At 40.4% G+C, this 21,024-nt stretch overlaps 1 protein-coding gene across 2 annotated transcripts in view; it reads right to left on the bottom strand.

Moving 5' to 3' along the window:
• The window catches only part of CBL (Cbl proto-oncogene), a 71,917-nt gene that overhangs the window by 12,351 nt on the left and 38,542 nt on the right, over window positions 1-21,024 (bottom strand). For both annotated transcript variants that reach the window (XM_032868714.1, XM_032868715.1), the window contains exons 3-9: window positions 13,248-13,394; window positions 10,369-10,525; window positions 9,338-9,459; window positions 8,868-9,005; window positions 6,987-7,074; window positions 6,502-6,633; window positions 6,099-6,302 (exon numbers count right to left, since the gene is read on the bottom strand). In XM_032868714.1, coding sequence (XP_032724605.1) covers window positions 6,099-6,302; window positions 6,502-6,633; window positions 6,987-7,074; window positions 8,868-9,005; window positions 9,338-9,459; window positions 10,369-10,525; window positions 13,248-13,394 — 988 coding nt within the window. The remainder of the gene's footprint in view (window positions 1-6,098; window positions 6,303-6,501; window positions 6,634-6,986; window positions 7,075-8,867; window positions 9,006-9,337; window positions 9,460-10,368; window positions 10,526-13,247; window positions 13,395-21,024) is intronic.

Raw genomic sequence — 21,024 nt, 5'->3', positions numbered from 1 at the left:
GAGAAAGAAAAAAATCTTTTCAAGATCAAAAAGAGGAACCCTTATAAAAAGGAAGGAGCAGACATTAACCTCTCAACAAATCATGTGGGGAGATAACATTTAAGGCACAGAACAATGAGAGATCAAAGATGAGAAATTCTCTGGCTTGTTAGAATAGAAAAAAGAAAAAAAGACATTTAGAGGGAAAGAATCAACAGAACCAGTAAAAAGCATCTCAAGTCCTTCTGAAGAAGTGTTATTTCAAGTCAGTAATTTAAAGGAATTAATATTTCCCATCAATTTGTGTCCTTAAAAAAATGAGGTGCCAAATTAGACGAAGCAATACATGTATAACCTCTCCTATTTCCAAGCCTGCAGCAGGGTGATGAATGGCTGGTAAGCTTGTCCAGGCGAGCTATCAAGAGATCTGCATAATTCATACAAAATGCTACCTGGCATTTACATTCTCTCCCAGGGAGCAATACAGATGGAATAAAGGCAAATATGTATTACAAGCACTTATGTAAGATGACAGAAAGATACCCATTCACATACTTGGGCCTATCATTAGTGCTGGGCGGTAAATGAAGGCAAAGAAAGCCCTCACAAGCAGGGGGAGTGGCAAAGGGAGAAGCAGGCCCTCCCGGAGCAGGAAGCCCAATGCGGGGCTTGATTCCAGGACCCTGGGATCACGACATAAGCTGAAGACAGATACTTAACAACTGAGCCACCCAGGTGCCCCGAGAGAGTCTCATATCTCGATCTGCCTCTTCATTCTACTTACCAACCTCAGATCTGATTTATTAAAACCACCTTCTCACAATTCTCCCAAATTCTGGTTTCTTATCTCACCAAATCCGTTTGCTTGCCATTACCAGCTGAGCCGTCCTCACACTATGCAACAGCTTGTCCATCCATAACTCCCACTCTCCTACCAGTCTTGACTCTGCAATTCCTACCTCCTTGCCTTTGTTCAGGTTGTTTCCCAACTGGAAAAAAGCCCTCTCTGCCTTTTTTTTTTTTTTTTTTTTTTTAAGGATTTTAAGTGATCTCTACACTCAACCCAACGGGGGGCTCAAACTCACAACCCCAAGACAAGAGTCGCACGTTCTACTGACTGAGCCAGCCAGGCGCCCCTCTCTGCCTACAACCCCTCTCACCATCTATGGCTTGTTCCCCTTCCTGAAGTGCAGAGGGCTGAGCTAATTACACTCTTTGTGGCTCAACATCGTAACTATCCTTGCACCGTTCTTTTATTACAGCAGATAATCAAGTTGCAGAAAAAGATAAAAAGCACAAGTGGAGAGGAAATAATCAGAGAAATACCACAAGAATGGTTCTATGACCAAAGGGACATAAATATCCATATAGAAAGGGTTTACTGCATAGCCAGCCCAATGAAGAAAAAAAAAACATGACAAACAAGCAAACAAACCAAAAGCACCCTTATGTTTTCAAGGAATCAAGCATAAGGAGAATAAACTAAAAGCTTCTTGGATAATGGGAAAGGGGGTACCAAATAGCAAAAAAACACTAGAACCTGAAGTGAAGTGAAGCCATAACAATTTTTAGAGTTTTTTTTTCAACCTAGCATTGGGTAACTAGTCAGTCTAAAGGCTGAACAGATATCTAAGGTATTAAACGTCTCAAAAGTTTTCTCTCAGGGGCGCCTAGGTGCCTCAGTGGGTTAAGCCTCTGCCTTCAGCTCAGGTCATGATCCCAGAGTCCTGGGATCAAGCCCAGCATCGGGCTCTCTGCTCGGTGGGGAGCCTGCTTCCCCCTCTCTCTGCCTGCTTGTGATCTGTCAAATAAATAATAAAATCCTTAAAAAAAAAAAAAGTGGGGATAAATTTTAGTTATCTACTAAAAAAAAGTTAAATATTTTATAACAAATTTAATTCATACAAAGAATAATAGACACCCACGTAGCACCTACTAAACTAAGAAATGCAAGAGCACTGACTTTGCGCAATTCCCATCGCCCCTTCCCTAATTATATCCTTTCCTCCATCAAAGAGTTTAAATGTACATTCACTTTCATCCAGCAGTTCCACTGCCAGGAATTTAACCTACAGACCTGAAAAGAGTATCAGTCTGTGTAAGCCTGGAAATAATGTGAACGTCCATTAAGAAACTAAAAAAATTACAGAATGGCCAAGCGACAGCACCATGCACGAAGCTGTTTTTTTCTGTATTTGAACTTCTCCAGTGTACGTTTATGACTTTTATTTAAATGAGTAAATTTAAAATCATTCATACAGATCAGCTATGGGAAAAGAGTTCCTTTTCTTTTCTTTACAGCCCTACAGCACTTAGAGTGTGGACCCAACATCTACAACAGCGCACACTATCTGCCTGTGGTAAACTATTCCACCCGCACACACGCTCTCTTCTCAAATACAACCACTAGCTCCTCGCTGCCTTTGTTTCAGGTTTCTTATCTCACTCAATACTTACAGCACCCAATAAAGAGCCTCTTACCCAGCATAATGGACACCTTGCTGTAAAACCCTCAAATATCCCCATAAAGTCCAAGTCCTCGAAACTTGTGCCCTCAAACATTACAGCAATTCCGTGGGTAGTCAATTATTCCCCTATGCATGTTAAAAAAACTTTTTTTTTTTTAAAGAGAAATAAGGTGATACTACACATAATATACAATTATTTTTTAAATTTAGTATTAGGCAATTTTTGACGTAAGTATACGTACACCGAACTCATTCTGCAGAGCATTCCATTATGGGGACTGTAGCAGGCAGAATGAGGATTCCCCATCCCCCAGCCCCAAGATGTTTATTCACACCCTGAAACCCAGAAACTGAACATGTCATTTTACTTGGTAAAAAGGACTTCGCTAATGTGACTGAAGGTACGGATCTTGAGATGGGGGAATTATCCTGGACTATCTGGATAGGCCCAATCTAATCACATGAGTCCTTGAGAGCTTGTTTGAAGGTTCTAGCAGTGGAGTACAGCTACTCGTATACCCCAACCGAAGACCAGTCCTCTCCTCTATTGGGGAAGGTCGTCCTCTTCAACCAAGCATGCAGCTTTGGGAGAGACGCACATGGAGCTGTGAGGGAGGAAGGGGACACCCGCCTCACCAGCCAGATCGGCCAAATCAACCCTGGTGATCAGTGGGGTGACAGATGTTGCAGCCATACCACCCTCACATCCCACATGAGTACTTAACAGCAGAGAACCTCAGAGAGAAGGCAGAAGGAAGAAGAAAGAAATCCAGGAGCCAAAGAGTGTGGCTGACCATTAGAAGCTGGGATACCCTGAGCAGACAGCCAGCAAGGACATGGGGATCTCAATCCTACAGCTGGCAAGCAACTAAACACTGCCAAATCCAAATAGAAAAGGAACTGGGTTTTCCCCTAGGGCCTACAGGAAGAACTACAGACCTGCATCTACCCTGATCTAGCTAGAGGGCACACGTGTTGGGCTTCTGACCTTCAACACTGTAACAGAATAAACTTGTGTTGCTTTAAGCTGCTAAATTTGTAGTAATTTGTTATGGCAGCAACAGAATACAAACACATGGGTGTATCATAATTTCTAACTGCTGGACATGTGAGTTGATTCGAATTTTTCATTACTGCAAATAATGCTATAAGAACTGGATCTGTATCTTTGGGTGCTTATCTGAGGATTTCTTTAGGATAAATCCTTAGAATTGGAATTGCTAGTTCAAACTGTGACCATTATGCATTTTGATAGATGTCAAACTGTCCTTCCAAAAGATGGGCTAATCTGTACCCACATCAACACTGAATGCGATGCCTGTTTCTCCACAATAAGTATTATTCATCTATAGAATTTCATGAAGAGAAAAGGGTAATTTTAATTTCAAATAAATATAGCCAGGAAAAATCACTTATCTTAGTATTCAGCTTCCCTAATACTCCAGGAGTTACCAATAGATTTTCAACACTGAACAGAAGAAATCTATGTAAGAACATATAAAACTGCTTTAGAGATCAAATTAATCTCTTTTTAAATTATTTATTTATTTGAGAGACAGAGAGAGAGACAGCATGAGGAGAGAGCGGTGAATGGAAAGGCAGAAGCAGACTCCCCGCTGGGCAGGGAGCCCGACGTGGGACTTGATTCCAGGACCCCAGGATCATGACCTGAGCCAGAGGCAGACGCTTAACTGAGTCACCCAGGTGTCCCTCAAACTTATCTCTTAAAATGGACCCAAAGAACCTGTTATAAGGGGCCAAAACTAAAAAATCTGTCCACTTCAAAAAACCAAAAATGTACTGCTCATTCCAGTCTTCCTTAACTACCTGCTATTGATAAAGCACAGATTTATTAACTCCTATACTAAAGTTGTTTCAATTTCTAAACATTCAACGTAATTGCTATGTGCTCAATTTTGAATAGTAAATTACAAATGAGACATGGCTCTTGCCTTCTATAATTTATAATATACCAGAAAATACATTTAATAAGATATTATGAGGTAGTAAGATCTATGGCAGACATACTCAGTGTCTCAGAGACACCTGGGTAGACCTAGAAATTATGTGTATGTAAACACACGGGAACTGGGGGTGGGGGAAGCAGGAACAGTCTGGAAAGGCGTCCTAGGAAATGAAAACTCAACTAACTTATGAAGAAACTACCAAGACAGGGGCACCTGAATGGTTCAGTTGCCCTTAGCTTCGGCTCAGGTCATGATCTCAGGGTCCTGGGATTGAGCCCCACTCAGTAGGGAGTCTGCTTGTCCCTCCCCCTCTGCTCCTTCCCTTGCTCACAAGCTCCCTCTCTGAAAGAAATTTTAAAATTCTTTAAAAAAAGAAAAAAGAAACTACCAAGACAAAAGCACAAAGAGATTTTAGTGGTTTGGCCTTGCTGAACCACAAAACATAAAGCAAAAAGGATTTTAAGGGCAAAGTGCTGGAGGAAAGGAGAATTGCTTAACCCATTAAGTAGCGAGAAGTCATCAGAGTATGAGGCAAAGGAATGGGATGGTCAGGTTTGCGCTGAGCTCTCCGGTGCTGGCAGCGGGGCAAAGAGACGATGATGACGGCCTGAAATAGGGCAGTGGCACTGAGGACAGAGAGGAGGAGACACATGGATCAATCATTTAAGAGATCAAATCTATTCCTTTTCCTGGGGGCGTGGGTGGTAGGTCCAAGGGAGAGAGCGAGCGAGAATACCAAACAGACTCCCCACTGAGCATGGAGCCTAAAGCTGGGCTTGAGCCAAGGACCCCAAGATCATGACCTGAGCTGAAATCAAGTCAGATTCTCAACCAACTGAGCCACCCAGGGGCCTCCCCAAATTCATTCTTTCCATCTACCATGTGTCAGGCAGTAAGGTACTATTATAAAAGAAGGCTGCCCTTATATAAATTTATATAAAAATCCTCAACTAGAGAATCAAAAGCACATTAGAATCTTCTGTTTGCCCTGTATTGCTTACCATCTTCAAAGGACTCCCTTCCTTCTAATTAGTTAGCAGATCCCTGTGATACCCTACCCACCAATGTTACAAAATTTGATCCCATCTTTCTTAGTTTGTATGTTTCCTCTCTTTACTAGGGCCTTTCCAGTTTGCTTAGCTTCTACCTGGTACCTCCTCTGCCACCCTCCAGTCACTTTGGTCTCCATGTCCTTGGTTACTAACAGTGCCCCTCCCCTCTGCAATCTAACTTTCTAGTGCCAGGACCCGCAGGAAAGAACACCAGAACACCAGACCTACTCAGAGAAGCGCAAGAGGACCTCACTGTCTTATCCCCTCTCATTCTCTCCAACAAGCTGAGGAAAGCCCAGTTCTAGGACACAAAGCATGAGCCTTGAAGCCAGAACGTCTGGCTACAGCTATGTAATTTTCAGCCAGTTCCTTAACCTTGCCGTGCCCTGGTTTCTTCATCTGCTAAATGAAAATAAGAGTACCTACTCTTGGGTTATTTGAGTATATACGAGGACAGGATTACAGGAGTTAGAAAAAGGGAAATACTCAGCATGGCATCTCTCACATAGTAAATGCTCAGTAAATAGTCAGCTACTATTGCTTCCTGTGGTCTGGATGTCATCAAATGCTCTCTATTCCTTTAGAACACAACTCACAGTGGAGTCTGCCAGTCTCTGAACCTGAAGTCTCACCTTCGCACCAGCCAGTTCCTTCATCATAAAGAGAGAATCATCAGCTCGCTCATCATCATCGTCCTCATAATTTGGGGAGGGAGCTCCCTCGGCTCCTTGCCTCAGTAGGCTGCCACTTCCTCGAGGGTCAAACGGATCGACCACAATGGGCTCAGTACCTTTAATTTCACATCGGCAGAAAGGACAGCCCTGGCCTTCGGATTCCTGCAGAGCAAACGGGAGACGGTCAAAGGCTCATCTGTAAGTATGGACAATATGGAAATACATTTCCTAAAGATGAAAAAAGAAACCAGAAGCTTAAAACCTCCCCCACAAACCAGACCATCCTTTCTCTCCATAGAGGATACAAAACTCCCAGTTCCTCCGAGGATTACACAGCGGAACACACGGTCTAGAGCCATACCTGCCAGGACGTGAGACAGGACGTGCACATGAGATGTCCACAGGGCTCAATTTTCACATCCTTGTCGTTTTCAGCGCATATTTTACACAGCTGGAAGGTGGAGCCCATCTCACAGTATAATTCATATTGTTCCTTTAATAAAGAGAAATTGAAGAGACTACTCAGCTGACTGCGGTATCTGTCGAATGAATGAATGACCTCAACCTTCAACTGACACCAGGAAAACCAGACTGCTACTCCCCCCACAAATTTGGCTTCTATGGAAGTGCCCCAACAGTGGTCACCATTCTCTCACCAACACAGAAAGCACACGGTCTTGGTCCTATTTCAAGTTCTTTAGAGAAACTACACACACATAAATCCACTAGGCTAGTCGATGGTTTAAAACCTAAGTGTTCCAATCACTCCATACTGCTCTACCATGAATTGTGTCGAGGACAAAAGCTTGCCTCCAGAGACCGGTGAGGAGGTAAAACAAAATTCACCTGGGTCACTTTGATGTGGTCTTGGGGAGTTGGTTCACATAAGCCTGTCAGGTCGGGATTCTGATTCCGTCCATCTGGAAACAGATAGCTGTAAAAAGAGTAACCGGCCTTGGGGTTTTACTAAAAAGACAATTTATAACTGCTGGCTAATGCAGACAAAATAGTAGCTGGGCATTCTCTCATCTAAAAGGGCAACTATGTTGGGGTGCCTGGGTGGCTCAGTGGGTTGGTCATGATCCCGGGTACTGGGATTGAGCCCCGCATCAGGATCTCTGCTCAGCTGGGAGCCTGCTTCCTCCCTCTCTCTCTCTCTGCCTGCCTCTCTGCCTACCTGTGATCTCTGTCAAAAAAAAAAAAAAAAAAATCTTTAAAAGGGCAACTGTGGGGGCATCTGGGTTGCTCTGTCAGTTAAACGTCCAACCCCTGATTCCAGTTCACATCATGACCTCAGCGTGGGGAGACTGAGCCCTGCACCATCAGCTTTGCACTCAGCACAGGAGTCCGCTTGAGATGCTCTTTCCCCCTCGGCCCCTCCCACAGCTCATGCACACTCTCTCAAATACATAAATAGGCTACTTTGCATAAGGTACAAAGGTAAATCTTTGTATTTACCAAAGATAAATACTTCAAAAAATAAGTAACACAGAACAGTTCCAAGAAGATATTCTCCAAACAATGATACTCCTTCTCTAGGGCACAAGGCCACAGGCTTTATCTTTAAACTAAGTGGCTGACAAACTTTTTCTGTAAAGGGCCACACGATAAATATTTTAGACTTTGCAAGCCACAGAAGTATGTGTCCTATATTCTTTGGTTATTATTGTTTAAAGTAACCCTTTAAAAAGGAAAACCCATCTTAGTTCCAGGCCATACTGCAACAGCTAGCTGATGGGCCATAGTTGGCCCAACCCCTATTTTAATCTATGGATAGCCATAAAATACAAATTATTAATTTATTTTTATTTTAAGTAGGCTCCACACCCAGCGTGTAGCCTGACACAAGGCTCGATGTCACGACCCTGAGATCAAGACCTGAGCTGAGATCAAGAGTTGGACACTTAACCACTGAGTTACGTCGGTGTCCCCACATTCTTAATTTAAGCACCATCTGTTTTTGACCAAAGGCCTAAAATGCCCTTGTTTACCAGGTATTTAACATGGAAAGACAACAATTCAAAAGAAATGTAACAAGAAGCAAAGGAAGCCCATGAGACCAGCTACCAGGAAGCCCGGAGTGCCGGCCTGCTCTGATGTGTGGGGAAGCACCCCCTTCAGCCCCAACGCTGGCGCAGAAAATGGACTCTCCTCGTTGCTTTAAAACACAAGTAGCTTTCTGACAGCTGGTCAAGTGCTAGTATTTTTAGTGCCTACCAAGCGATAATCAGTTTGCGTTCCCAAAGGAATAGCATTCTGGAATAAGTAAGAACTTACTTATCAATATTAGCAGAGATTACAAAAGCCCAAAGCCTGAAGAAATACTGCCAAACCAAAATGCTTAGAGCATATGAAGGCCACTGAGCCTGTTCTTATTAAAAACATCTAAGCACTCTAATGTGGGTTAGTTAAATAACTGGTAACATTTCCTGATAATTGGCGTATTTTCAAATATAGATTGGGAAATAAGTTAACATCTGGAAAAGGAAAAAGATACAGTTTACACATGGTAATAACTAAAGCACTAGAGAAAAATCATTTCACTCAAAGAATCCTTTTAAATAACAACAAAAGTCCTACAGAACCTGAAGGTTAAAATAATACAACCTGTTAATGTGTTTCTTGAATGTTCAGTCCTGAAGACACCTGGAATCAAGTCACTGACGATTAAGTTTTATAACCCCTAAATTCCTGTATTCCAGCGAGGGGCAAACAGCAGATACTCACAAGCCTTCCCTGAAGCCGTCAATCAGGGCTTGGAAGAGAGGTTTATTGTGAGGGATCGTCTGTAGAATGTTCCCATCAGCAGTGACATACCCAATAGCCCACTGACCCAGACGAGTGCAACTCAGCCGGAAAATGTAACTGAGAACAGAGATGAACAGAACATTTTATATGCTTTTGTTAGGGTGGAAGGCAAGACAGAGACAAAAATCAAACGGATCATCAATAATAGATTCTACAGTGACTCCAGACCAAAAGCAAAAAATACATAAGTTCAATTCTTAAGTGGCTTGAAAGCATTTATCAAATCCTAAGATCTGAATAAGTCAATTCTTCTGGTAAACAGACATCAATCCCAGTGCAGCAACGGAGCCACTGGGAAACTAATCCAAGATCACATTTCCTCTATCCTGGCAGAGGTCACAAAAGCATAGAATTCAGGAGAATAAACACCTTTGCTTCCCAGCACTGACCTGCCTGGTTTGTGAATGAACTTCTGGAGCCGAGCTTTTACTTCATCGTATGTCAGGAAAGCCATGTAACCAGGATGAGTTACGGCAAGACTGTTCCAGTTCCTGAGCAAAGAGGACCAGGGCTAAGGGAACAAGAGCTCGATCAGACCACTTAGCTCAGGACATCCCATGTCCTCAGAGCAAGGAAGAACAGAAAGAAAACCACCTCAATTCTCCATTCATTGTCACAAATTTTCAATTATATGGTTACTTTGAGAGAAATACATTTGAGACGTAAGAACTCAGAAAAGCTAAGAAGAAACAAATATATGCTTGTAGAAAGAAATTTCATTATAAAATGAAATTCAAGACATTTTACAGAAGTTCTAACCAACAGCAGGGCCCATGTGTACAACTAAGAAGTTGCAAATAAAGGCTGATACCACTTGGCATACACATATTATCTTTAGAGAGAGAAAGAAATGAGCTCTTTCTGAAGCATCAATGCACGTTAATAATAACAGTCAAGAATTTCAATACAATAGGAGAAAAAGCTGGAAATGTACATAAATGTCCAACAATAGGAAACTGATTAAATAGATCAGATTACACCCATTTTCTGGGCATTCTACAATGATTTAAACGATGCAAAGAATATTTAAAAGAGAGATTATAAATGTGAGGAGAAGAAAGCACATTATATAGTTATTGTGTTTAACAATAAATAGATAAAAACTGAGTAGTGAGGTTTTTTTGCTTATAATTTCTATACTGACTAAAAATACTTTTGTACAGGGGTGCCTGGGTGGCTCAGTGGGTTAAAGCCTTGTGGTCCCAGGGTCCTGGGATCGAGCCCCGCATCCGGCTCTCTGCTCAGTGGGGAGCCTGCTTCCTCCTCTCTCTCTGCCTACTTGTAATCTCTGTCGAATAAATAAATAAATCCTAAAAAAAAATAATTTTGTACAATATGTAAACTTCCAAATGTTATTTTTTTAAAGAGCTCTCCCTTTAGGAAAGAAGCAACTAGTTTAGCCAACATTTTAGTATCCTACCTGAAAGAGTCGTGTAAAGATGTCAAATTCAAAAACTGAAATATAATCATTGCAGGTCAGATCAATAGTGGATTTCAGAGCCATGGCCTCGAGCCCGGAGCTGATGGGATGCACTTCGTGAAGGGCCTGTCGGAAACTCTTCCAAGGGACTATTGTCCTAGATGGGGGAGCAGGGGTGAAAGGGAAGGCAGAGTGAGGAAAGAGACAATGCTGTGCACTGCCATAATAACCAAGAAAGCCACATTAAGGTCACAATATCAATTTCAATTCTCTTAAAGAAGTTAAGTTATATTTTGGATTGAGAACAGAAAGGGAATAAATAATATATTTCTTAACTTTCTAATAAGGAAATTAGTAATAGAGAAATCTTTTCCTACTATTCTTTGGCAATATGTCATAAACTAATTCCCTTTCTCATCTTTCTTCACACAGCTGTTCTCTTTAAAGAAACATGGAAAGAGAGATTACTCTTTTTATATAAATGTCATCTGAGGCCAGGCCTTCACTAACTTAAAAGCTTACATTTAAACTAACTTTTTAAAAGCATATAAAACATACTGAGTTCTTTGAGGAACTCATAATCTCAAGGCCTAGATAGGAGGAAATAGGCTTAAGACACAGGAAGAACACAGTTCTGATAGGGAGGAGGAATAAATTATTAATGTAAGAGTGATTAAACTCCAGATAAGGCTAGCACAAGATACTATGGGATTTCTATTTCTCAAGATCTTTATGTAAACACAAGCTCACTGACTAAAAAGTTTATGTACTCACTGCCTAGAAATTAAGAGATAAAGTGGCATTTTGAACTCTTTTAATGGAGTTATTAAGTTAAAAGGAACAAAGTTAAATTTATTCCCATCCTCTTTAACAAAGTTTTTAAATCACCGATTATTCTATATTTTACATTTAAGCATATTTTTAAGAAGGCGGCATCTAAAGGGAAATTTATATTAGGATCTGTATATACAACTAAAAAGCTGTATTGCTGTTTTTTTTTTTTCAGTTCCTTGATCCAAAATTTCATAAGCTATACAAGAACATTTATATTAATACTTAAAAGCATAAGTGTAACACATAAATCTGTCTATATAATTTAAAACTTCTATACAACAAAAGATAATATGACAAAGTAGAAAACTAGCCACAGACTAGAAGATATTTGTAACGTAAGGTAACTAACAATCAGTGTCTTTCAATAGGAAAAAGACAAGTTACTCAGTAGAGAAATGGACAAGTTAGGAAGAGGAACAGGCAAGTCAGAGTAAGAATCCCAACTGGTCATAACTGTGAAAAGATGCTCAATCTCCTTTGTCATTAGGAATAGAAAGCAAAATATGATACCCAAGTCACACTACCTGTGTTAGCCCAACTGTAGAGCTATGGAATTTGTGTAGACTACTTACAGGGATATAAACTGGTATAACCACTTTGGGGCAAAGCAATTAGGCAATATCTGGCAAAGCAGAGGACATGAAACTCCCTGATTCAGCTATTTCACTCCTAGGCATGTAACTGTGAAGAAGCTCTTGCATATGAAGACAAAAATAATTTTGTTCACTGTGGCACAGTTTGTGAGCGCAAAGAATGTGAAACATAAACATCTATTAACAGCGGAATGGATGGGGAGAGAGACAGACAAATATTCAATATAAGAGCCTGTGTATCAGTTGAATCTGCAAAGATTTCTTTAAAAAAACAAAACAAAACAAAACAAAACAAAACACAGGGGAAAAAGAAAAAAAAGAACCTCCAAAACATGGGGAGGTAGGTACAATATGCCCCCCTTATCTGCAAGGGATACTTTGCAAAATCCTCAATGGATGGCTGCAAAGGCAGATAGTACCAAACCCTACATATACTGGGGTTTTTTCTATACACGCACCTATGATGAAGTTTAATTTATAATTTAGGCACAGTAAGACAACAACAATAACAAAATAGAACAATTATAACCAATATACTGTAATGAAAGTTACATGAATGTGGGTTTTCTCTCACAGCATCTCAGTGCTGTAGACACCCTTCTAGTCAGGATGAGATAAGATGCCTACATTGAGGAGATGGAGTGAGGGGAAGGACGCAAGCACTGCGACAGTGTTAGGCTACTACTGACATTGTGCTAATACACCAGGAAGACCATCAGCTTCTGGACTACAGCTGACCTCAGGTGACCTCAGGTGTCTGAAACCACGAAAAGTAAAACTGCCAATAAGGGGGGGCCTACTGTACATATACATTCATTATTTTTCTTTATGCTTTCCCATGATATAATTATTTCATTAATTAAAAAAATAAACAGGGGCACCCAGCGGGCTCACTTGGTAGACCATGCAACTCTTGATGCTGGGGTTGTGATTTCGAGCCTCGCACTGAGGCTACAGTTTACTTTAAAAAAAAAAAAAAAGGGGGGCACCTGGGTGGCTCAGTGGGTTGAAGCCTCTGCCTTCGGCTCGGGTCATGATAGCAGGGTCCTGGGATCGAGCCCCACGTTGGGCTCTCTGCTCAGCGGGGAGCCTGCTTCCCCCTCTCTCTGCCTGCCTCTCTGCCTACTTGTGATCTCTCTCTCTCTGTCAAATAAATAAATAAAATCTTAAAAAAAAAAAAAAAGTTAAAACATCAAAAAAATATTAAGCAGAAGGCCACAACATAAGCTTTAGCTCTTCACAGTTCAAATTCATTATTTTGAGGGGCACATGGGTAGCTCAGTGGTTAAGCGTCTGACTTCTGGGTCTGACTTCTGGGGTCTCAGCGCAGGGCCTGATCTCAGCATTTGTGAGTTCCAGACCCACAATGGGCTCCATGCTGGAAGCCTACTTAAGAAACAAACACATAAACAAAACAAACAAAAAAACCAAATTCATTATTTTGAGACTTACTTTTCCCCAAAAGCTTTCCTCCAAAATTCTGCAGCATCTGCTTTCGTAATCCGAAATGTGTCTCCTTGAAAGAGTCCACTCGGAAAGATTCCTTTTAGTTCTGCCAGCATGTGGCTGAAGATCAGGGAAAGTTTGGTTAAGTTTCGCCTACAAATGATCAGAAGTCCAATAATTAAACACATAAAATTACTTCTATTTTAAATGTGCTGAATTCACCATATCAGGTATGTAATTAATATGAACATGAACACACATTTACAAAGAACCTCTTCAAATATACTTTCTGGCAAATATTATTCAAAGATACATAAAACTAGTTAAGAAGACAGGAAGGAATGTGCTGTTGACACTATTAAATACTCTCATTTTTATCTTTGTTCAAAGAAGGGCTTCAGACACTGTTTTTGTCCTAACATCATATGAAAGATGCAGATATAACACAGGGAAGACTGTTGCATTCACTAGGTCCACTCCTACTCCCCGCATTCAAAAAGATGTCCTATAGTAAATCGAAAATTTAACAATAATATATTTTAAGGCTTTCAATCTCAGGTTAATCAAGTCTAATACCTCTGAGTATTAACTAACATGAACAAATCTACTTTTTGAGGATGACACAGATACAATGACTCAACAAATAAAGGTGCAAACTTGTACATTAACGTCATCATTCACTGGGGTGCCTTGGTGGCTCAGTGGGTTAAAGCCTCTGCTTTCAGCTCAGGTCATGATCCCAGGGTCCTGGGATCGAGCCAGGAGCCCTGCATCCCGGCACTGGGCTCTCTGCTCAGCAGGGAGCCGACTTCCTCCTCTCTCTGCCTGCTGCTCTGCCTACCTGTCATCTCTGTCTGCCAAATAAATAAATAAAATCTTTAAAAAAAAATAATCATTCACAAACAAAAGAAAGGAAATATTAAAAAAGCAAAATATACTATTTCTGCTTTGCATAAGCTACTCTGGATTTTTTTTTTAAAGATTTTTTATTTATTTATTTGACAGAGATCACAAGTAGGCAGAGGACCGTGGGGGGGTGGGGGGGAGCAGGCTCCAGGCTGAGCAGAGAGCCCCACATGCGGGGCTCAATCCCAGGACCCTGGGGTTCACGACCTGAGCCGAAGGCAGACACTTAACTAGCTGAGCCACCCAGGATCCCCACTATTCTGGATTTTAAAGCTAATCATATCACTCATCCAAATTAAAAAATAAATTAATAAATTACAATTTTCAATTTGAATATCCAGACCTAACAAGTATTTTCACTTAAATCAGACCTTAAAGAGGTTAAGTTTTACCAAAACAGTTCTTCCTATACCAAAACTGGAATGCTAGTATCCAAACCATGTGACAATTTCTACCTGCGTGCATATGCTACTGCATGCTTTATCCATTAGTGAGCTTTACTCTAATAACCTCATAAAGATGCCACAGAGAATAATGGAGAGTTATCGAATCACTATGTTGTACACTTGAAATTAATGTAACATTCTGTGTCAACTATAATTCAATAAAAAAAAGATGCCACATAGTACCAATTTAACACACCGGATGATGCCTCTACTTTGAGGTATGTCCTTTAATCAGATTATCTTATCTTTAATGTGCTGCCACACAGAGTAAGATAGATGCTTTAGATACTGTTATACACCAAACCAGCTACCATCTGTACTTATTTTCACCTTGTCCCAATCATTAGTATTTTTATATTCAAAAGTCTATTCTTCTCTTAAGTAGATTATAAAATTTCAAGTCAATTCGTGATCAAATTTGAGTACCTAAAAATTCTTTCACGGAGAGATTGTTCTCTTTTTTGCTAAATAAAATGCTGCACCAAAGACACCAAGTCTTCCTAGCCCTGATTCTTGTGCAAAATGCTACTGAAATCTTTCCAGTCAGCTTTCAACAAATCAGCTTCAGTTCTAAGATCTGTCTTCTTGCACTTTAGCAAGTTATTCTTTCTAGTTTCCGATTTGTTTTCTGAAAGCACTACAAAAGTGATAATATATTCTTTGAAGACAGTCTAAAATAATTCCTATGCCATGTAGATCAAGTGTGAGATACTAAGACAAGCACTTATCCAATCCCTAAGCTCCTTTAACCATTGTCCTCCTCACACTTTGAGATCCTTCAATTATGGCTTGTTAGAACTTTTGCTATTTTATCAAAAAAGAAACAAAAAGCAGAAAGACCAAGAATATATCACAGAATGGGGCACCTGGCTAGTTGAGTAAGTAGACCCTGTGACTCTTGATCTCAGGGTCATGATTTTGAGCCCCTCAGTGGAGGCAGAGATCACTTAAATATTTTTAAAAAAGAAAGAACTATGCTAAACAGTATAGAACAATGTGTGATATGACCAAAAAGATATATATCACACTCTCAAGGTTACCACAGACCTTTTTCTGGACTCCTATCCTCGCTTGGTTCTCCTCCTGTTCTCTTAACAGTTATTTCCCAAGAATATGTTCTCCGCCACTTTCCTTTCTTTTTCCATGTGCTCTCCTAACTCTTCCTTCACATTCTCAAGCTTCAGAAACTACCCTGCAAGCGATTCCCAAATCTCAAGCCTTGGTAGCTCTCCAACTGCCAACCAACATTCCTCCATTCAAATGCTAGCACCTCAGAGCAACATGTTCAAAATTAAATTAATCTTCCTTCTCAAATCTGTTCTTACTTCATGTTCTCTTTAATGACAACACCATCTTACTTCTCACAAATTCAAAACCTTAAAGTCATCTTGGTTTCTTCCATTTCCCTTATTCTCCGTATCGGATTTATTTGTCAATTTGCTGACTGCTGTTGTCTTCCCACTTTAAAAATATTTTTTTAAAGATTATTTATTTATTTATTTAATTGATGCAGAGAGAGAGAGAGAGAGAGATCATAAGTATGCAGAGAGGCAGGCAGAGAGAGAGGGGAAGCAGGCTCCCCGCCAAGCAGAGAGCCCGATGTGGGGCTCAATCCCAGGACCCTGGGATCATGACCTGAGCCGAAGGCAGAGCCTTTAACCCACTGAGCCACCCAGGCACCCGAAATTATATTATTATTCTAATATAAGTTCCTTGCTACCTTCCCCCACCTACCCTACAATTCAAACTTCAGTCTTTCGACACACACACCATCACTCATCACAAGACATCACCTCTCACCTGACAGAATGGTTAAAATCAACAACACAACAAACAACAGGTGTTGGTGAGGGTGTTCACTAGAACTGAACTGGAACAGTCACTGTGGAAAACAGTACGGAGGCTCCTCAGAAAGTTAAAAACAGAACTGACCTACAATCCAGTAATCACACTACCGGTTCTTAACCCAAAAACTATAAACACACACACACCTCTATGGTTACCGCAGCACTATTTACAATAGCTAAACCAAGGAAGCAGCTCAACTGTCCAGATGAATGGATAAAGAAGATGTGGTGTATATATGTATGTCCACGAAATGTTACTCAGCCATAAAAAGTGAGATTTTGCCATTTGCAACAACATGGATGGAACTAGAGAGGATAATGCCAAGTGAAGTCAGTCAGTCAGAGAAAAACAAATACCCGGTGATTTCACTCATATGTGGAATTTAAGAAACAAACGAGCAAAGGAAAATAAAGAAAGAGACCTACAAAACAAGAAAAAGACTCTTAACTCTAGAGAACAAACTGGTGGCTGCCAGAGGGGCGCTGGGTGGGGGGAGGGGTGGACAAGGTAAAGGGATTCAGAGTGCACTTATGGTGGTGAGCGCCGAATCAGGTACAGAACTCTGAATCACTGCGCTGTACATCTGAGATTAATTTAACACTTTGCTAACATACTGGATTAAAATAAAACATCTAATAATAATAAAAACAGACTTGGGTCTTCAATCTCCTCCTCTACAGGTCCAATCATGCCATATAATTGCCCTTTTTAAAAATTATTTATTTATTTATATGAGAGAGAGAGAGAGAGAGAGCGCGCGCGCGCCCACGCACACATGAGCAAAAATGTGGTCAGGTGTAGAGGGGAAGCAGACTCCCCGCTGAGCAGGGAGCCAGGATTAAGGCCATGAGCTGGAGGCAGACACATAACCTACTAACTGCCCTTTCAGGAGGGAAAATAACAATTTCCACAGTGCCAGCGGGACAAAACCCAAACTCAGCTTTGATCTGAAGACTTTCCACTGCCCTGGATCTAACCTACCTTTCTACCTGACTTCTTTCTTTGTCAGGAATATATTCTAGCCAAACTGAATATGTCATCTTTTCTTATACATACCGCCCTTACTCACTTTCCCACCTCTGAGCCTCTGCTGATCTGGTTCCCCAGTCTGAAAGAAGACGCAGCTTAAATGTCATTTCCTACGAAGCCAGCTAGAAGTAATAAGCCACTAAAATACCCACAGCCTATTTGCTGAAGTTCTCAGACCGTCTGAACCCATCTTGTGCTTTAGCTATCTGCGTACACAGGGCTAAATCCATTTCTAATGTGTATTTATATCCCACAGGATATCTGGCACAATTTCTAACCTTCATGATAACCTTCCGAAAATACTGAGTGCCTACTATGTGCTTGCTGGGCAACAGGGATGGATACAACAGTGAACAAAACAGAATTCCTGTTTTTATGGCATTTATATTCCCACAGGAGAGCATCAGGTGATGGGAGAAAAGTGCTCCAAAGAAAAACAAAGCAGAGCATGAGAAGAGAGTCGTGTGGGGTTGCTGTTTTAGAGAAGGTAGTCTTGGGAACCTCTCTCCAAGAGCAGAATCTTTTTTTTTTTTAATTAAATTTTTATTTATTTATTTGACAGAGAGAGAGAGAGAGGGAGGGAGAGAGATCACAAGTAGGCACCCCCAAGAGCAGATTCTTTTTTTTTTTTAAAGATTTTACTTATTTTATCTGACAGAGAGATCACAAGTAGGCAGAGAGGCAGGCAGAGAGAGAGGGAAGCAGACTCCCCACAGAGCAGAGAGTCCGATGCGGGGCTCGATCCCAGGATCCTGGGATCATGACCTGAGCCGAAGGCAGAGGCTTTAACCCACTGAGCCACCCAGGTGCCCCCCAAGAGCAGATTCTTAAACGAAGTATGAAGTGGGGACAACCTGAGTCTGGGATGACCAAGCCATGTCGGCATCTTTTCAAATAATCTTATAGTCAAAGGGGCACCTGGGTGGCTCAGTGGGTTAAAGCCTCTGCCTTCGGCTCAGGTCATGTTCCCAGGGTCCTGGGATCGAGCCCCACGTCGGGTTCTCTGCACAGCAGGGAGCCTGCTTCTTCCCCTCTCTCTCTCTGCCTGCCTCTCTGCCTACTTGTGATCTCTGTCAAACAGATTAAAAAAATAAAATAAAAAATTTCCAGTCAGATCTACCAAGTGCTCAGCATTATGCTGGATCAGAGATAAAATATACACACCAAAATAATAATGGACAGAAAGCTATTTTAATATGTGAAGTAAGCCACGAGAAAAGGGAAAGTTATTGACCACAAGGATGTAATGGGGCCAGGTACATAAGAGCGGTTCAAAGTGCTGACTGAAATAGACACAGAAAATCAATTTGAGACACTTTCCTACTTAAGGATGCATTCCCCCAAAAAGCCAGCTTACATTTCTTAAAACCACCAGAGATGCGCACCATAAGCATCACACTTCTTAAAAGGAAATTAAGCATCTATAAAATCCCATGGGTCAGAGCATTTTGCAACTGATCTGAGTTGAAATTCTGCTCAATAACAATTTAAGACCATAGGCTTATAGCTGAGTGTCCGCCGTGTACAGAGCTGAATTTAATCAGCAGAATCTGTCTAAACATGTAATCTTAGAACAATGAGGCATGATGGATGTTTAGGCTTATGACAAAGCAAGCAATACTTCAAAAATTCTGTCAGCAGTTACTTCAATCCATATACTACGTTCTAACAATTCTCCAAAGAAACACAAAGGAACATATCTCTTCTATTTTTTTCTTTTTTAAAATAAATACCCTGAAGACGAAACTACTCTCAAGTTCCAGCAGCAGAAAGCAATACAGGTTTTTCTTTAACTCAGTATTTGAAGAAGGAGGTCATTTTTATTGCCTTTAATGCCAAACATCTACATCTAAGTAACCACAAATTCTACCGTATAGCTTCCATCTTCCTCTTCTCTTCGCTCACAACTTCCTCATAATCAAATGCTGATTCAGTATGCAGTGTCAGTTTAAGTTCAAGACCAGTGTCCGTTCTTTTCTCCCTACCTCCAGTCCTATTCTAAAAGCTAACACACCTTTTTTGTACCTCAGGCCTAAAACAACGGTTACATCTTCTGAGTATAATTTCAGCTAGTAGGGACTAAGATTTCTGTGTCACAAATAGGTACATTAAAGATTAAAGAAGCAATTACAGTTCCTGTTTTAGCTTCTAAAGTAGAAAGATAAATACAACTTGAGAGGAATTACAATCGCCACTTCTGCAGATCAAACAAGACAGTGTTGAAACGTAGCCTTTATATGAATGAGATAAACAGAAACCTCTTCAAATGATTCCGACTGATGAAGTTACTACTGCACAAAATACTGAAAAACAAGCTATCTTGTAATTCATAGCCACAGAGTTCTTTGCAGAGAAAGAGGAAATAGAAAAAAGAACATAGTGCGGGGAGATAAATTAACACTTTCTATTAAGATATATTTATTGGGTGCCTGGGTGGCTCAGTGGGTTGAGCTCTGCCCTCAGCTCAGGTCATGATCTCAGGGTTCTGGGATCGAGTCCCGCATCGGGCTCTCTGCTCAGCAGGGAGCCTGCTTCCCTTCCCCTATCTCTGCCTGCCTCTCTGCCTACTTGTGATCTCTGTCAAATAAATAAATAAAATCTTTTAAAAAAATTTAAAATAAAATATATTCATTAACATTTAAGATGAGTACTGATAGTACCACACTTCCCTGCTTAGTGAGAATGCCCCATCCCTTCGAAGTACAGCAACAATATTATGAAGAAAAGGACTGTCGAGAAATCAATACACTAAGGGATTGAGATCTTCTAGGAAAAAAATATGACTTATAAAACAGTCCAATATATGCATAAAGATATTCTCATTTAGGGTGCCATATTCTGAAACTCCATTTAAATAGAGATAAATTCTATAACTGACAGGCATACTCTGTTTATTCTTTCTATAAGGGTTATCTAAAAATAATGTATAATAATACTAGAGAAGACTAGAGATTTAAAATGTTTTTCCTGGGATGCCTGGTGGGCTCAGTTGGTAGAGTACATGACTCTTGATCTCGCAGTTGTGAGTTTGAGCCCCCATAGTTGGGTATGAGATTACGAAAAAATTAAAATTAAAACACTTAAAAATAAACTAAATAAAATGTATTTCCTGACCCCCCATTAATTTACTGGGCCCTTGGGCAGCTACTTAACCTCTCTGGGCTGCCACTTCCTGAGATGTAATATAAGGGAGCTGGAACCAATGACTCTTAAAGATCTCTTTCTATGAATAAAAATTTATGAATTTATGCTATTCCACGGATTTGAAACTAGAAACCTTAACTTCAGCAGTTTAATTTCACAATAGGATTGAAGAAGAAAGACTTAAGAGAAAGCAAACTAGTATAAATATCTTTATAAGATTGAGGACTAGAAATTATAAGAAATAAATTTTACAAGTTTATTTTCTTTCTGCCTGCAAAGAATTTTTTACTTTTTAACATTTTAATTTTTTTAATTAAACTAAATTAAATAACATAATGTACTATTAGTTTCAGAGGTAGAGGTTAAAGATTCATCAGTCTTATATAACACCCGGGGCTCATAACATCACA

The sequence above is a fragment of the Lontra canadensis genome, unplaced genomic scaffold (genome assembly GCF_010015895.1).
Source record: "Lontra canadensis isolate GAN:19392208 unplaced genomic scaffold, GSC_riverotter_1.0 scaffold36, whole genome shotgun sequence".
Taxonomy (NCBI): Eukaryota; Metazoa; Chordata; class Mammalia; order Carnivora; family Mustelidae; genus Lontra; species Lontra canadensis.
Note: the sequence above shows the minus strand (reverse complement) of the source record. Positions and strands in the feature narration are given on the sequence as shown.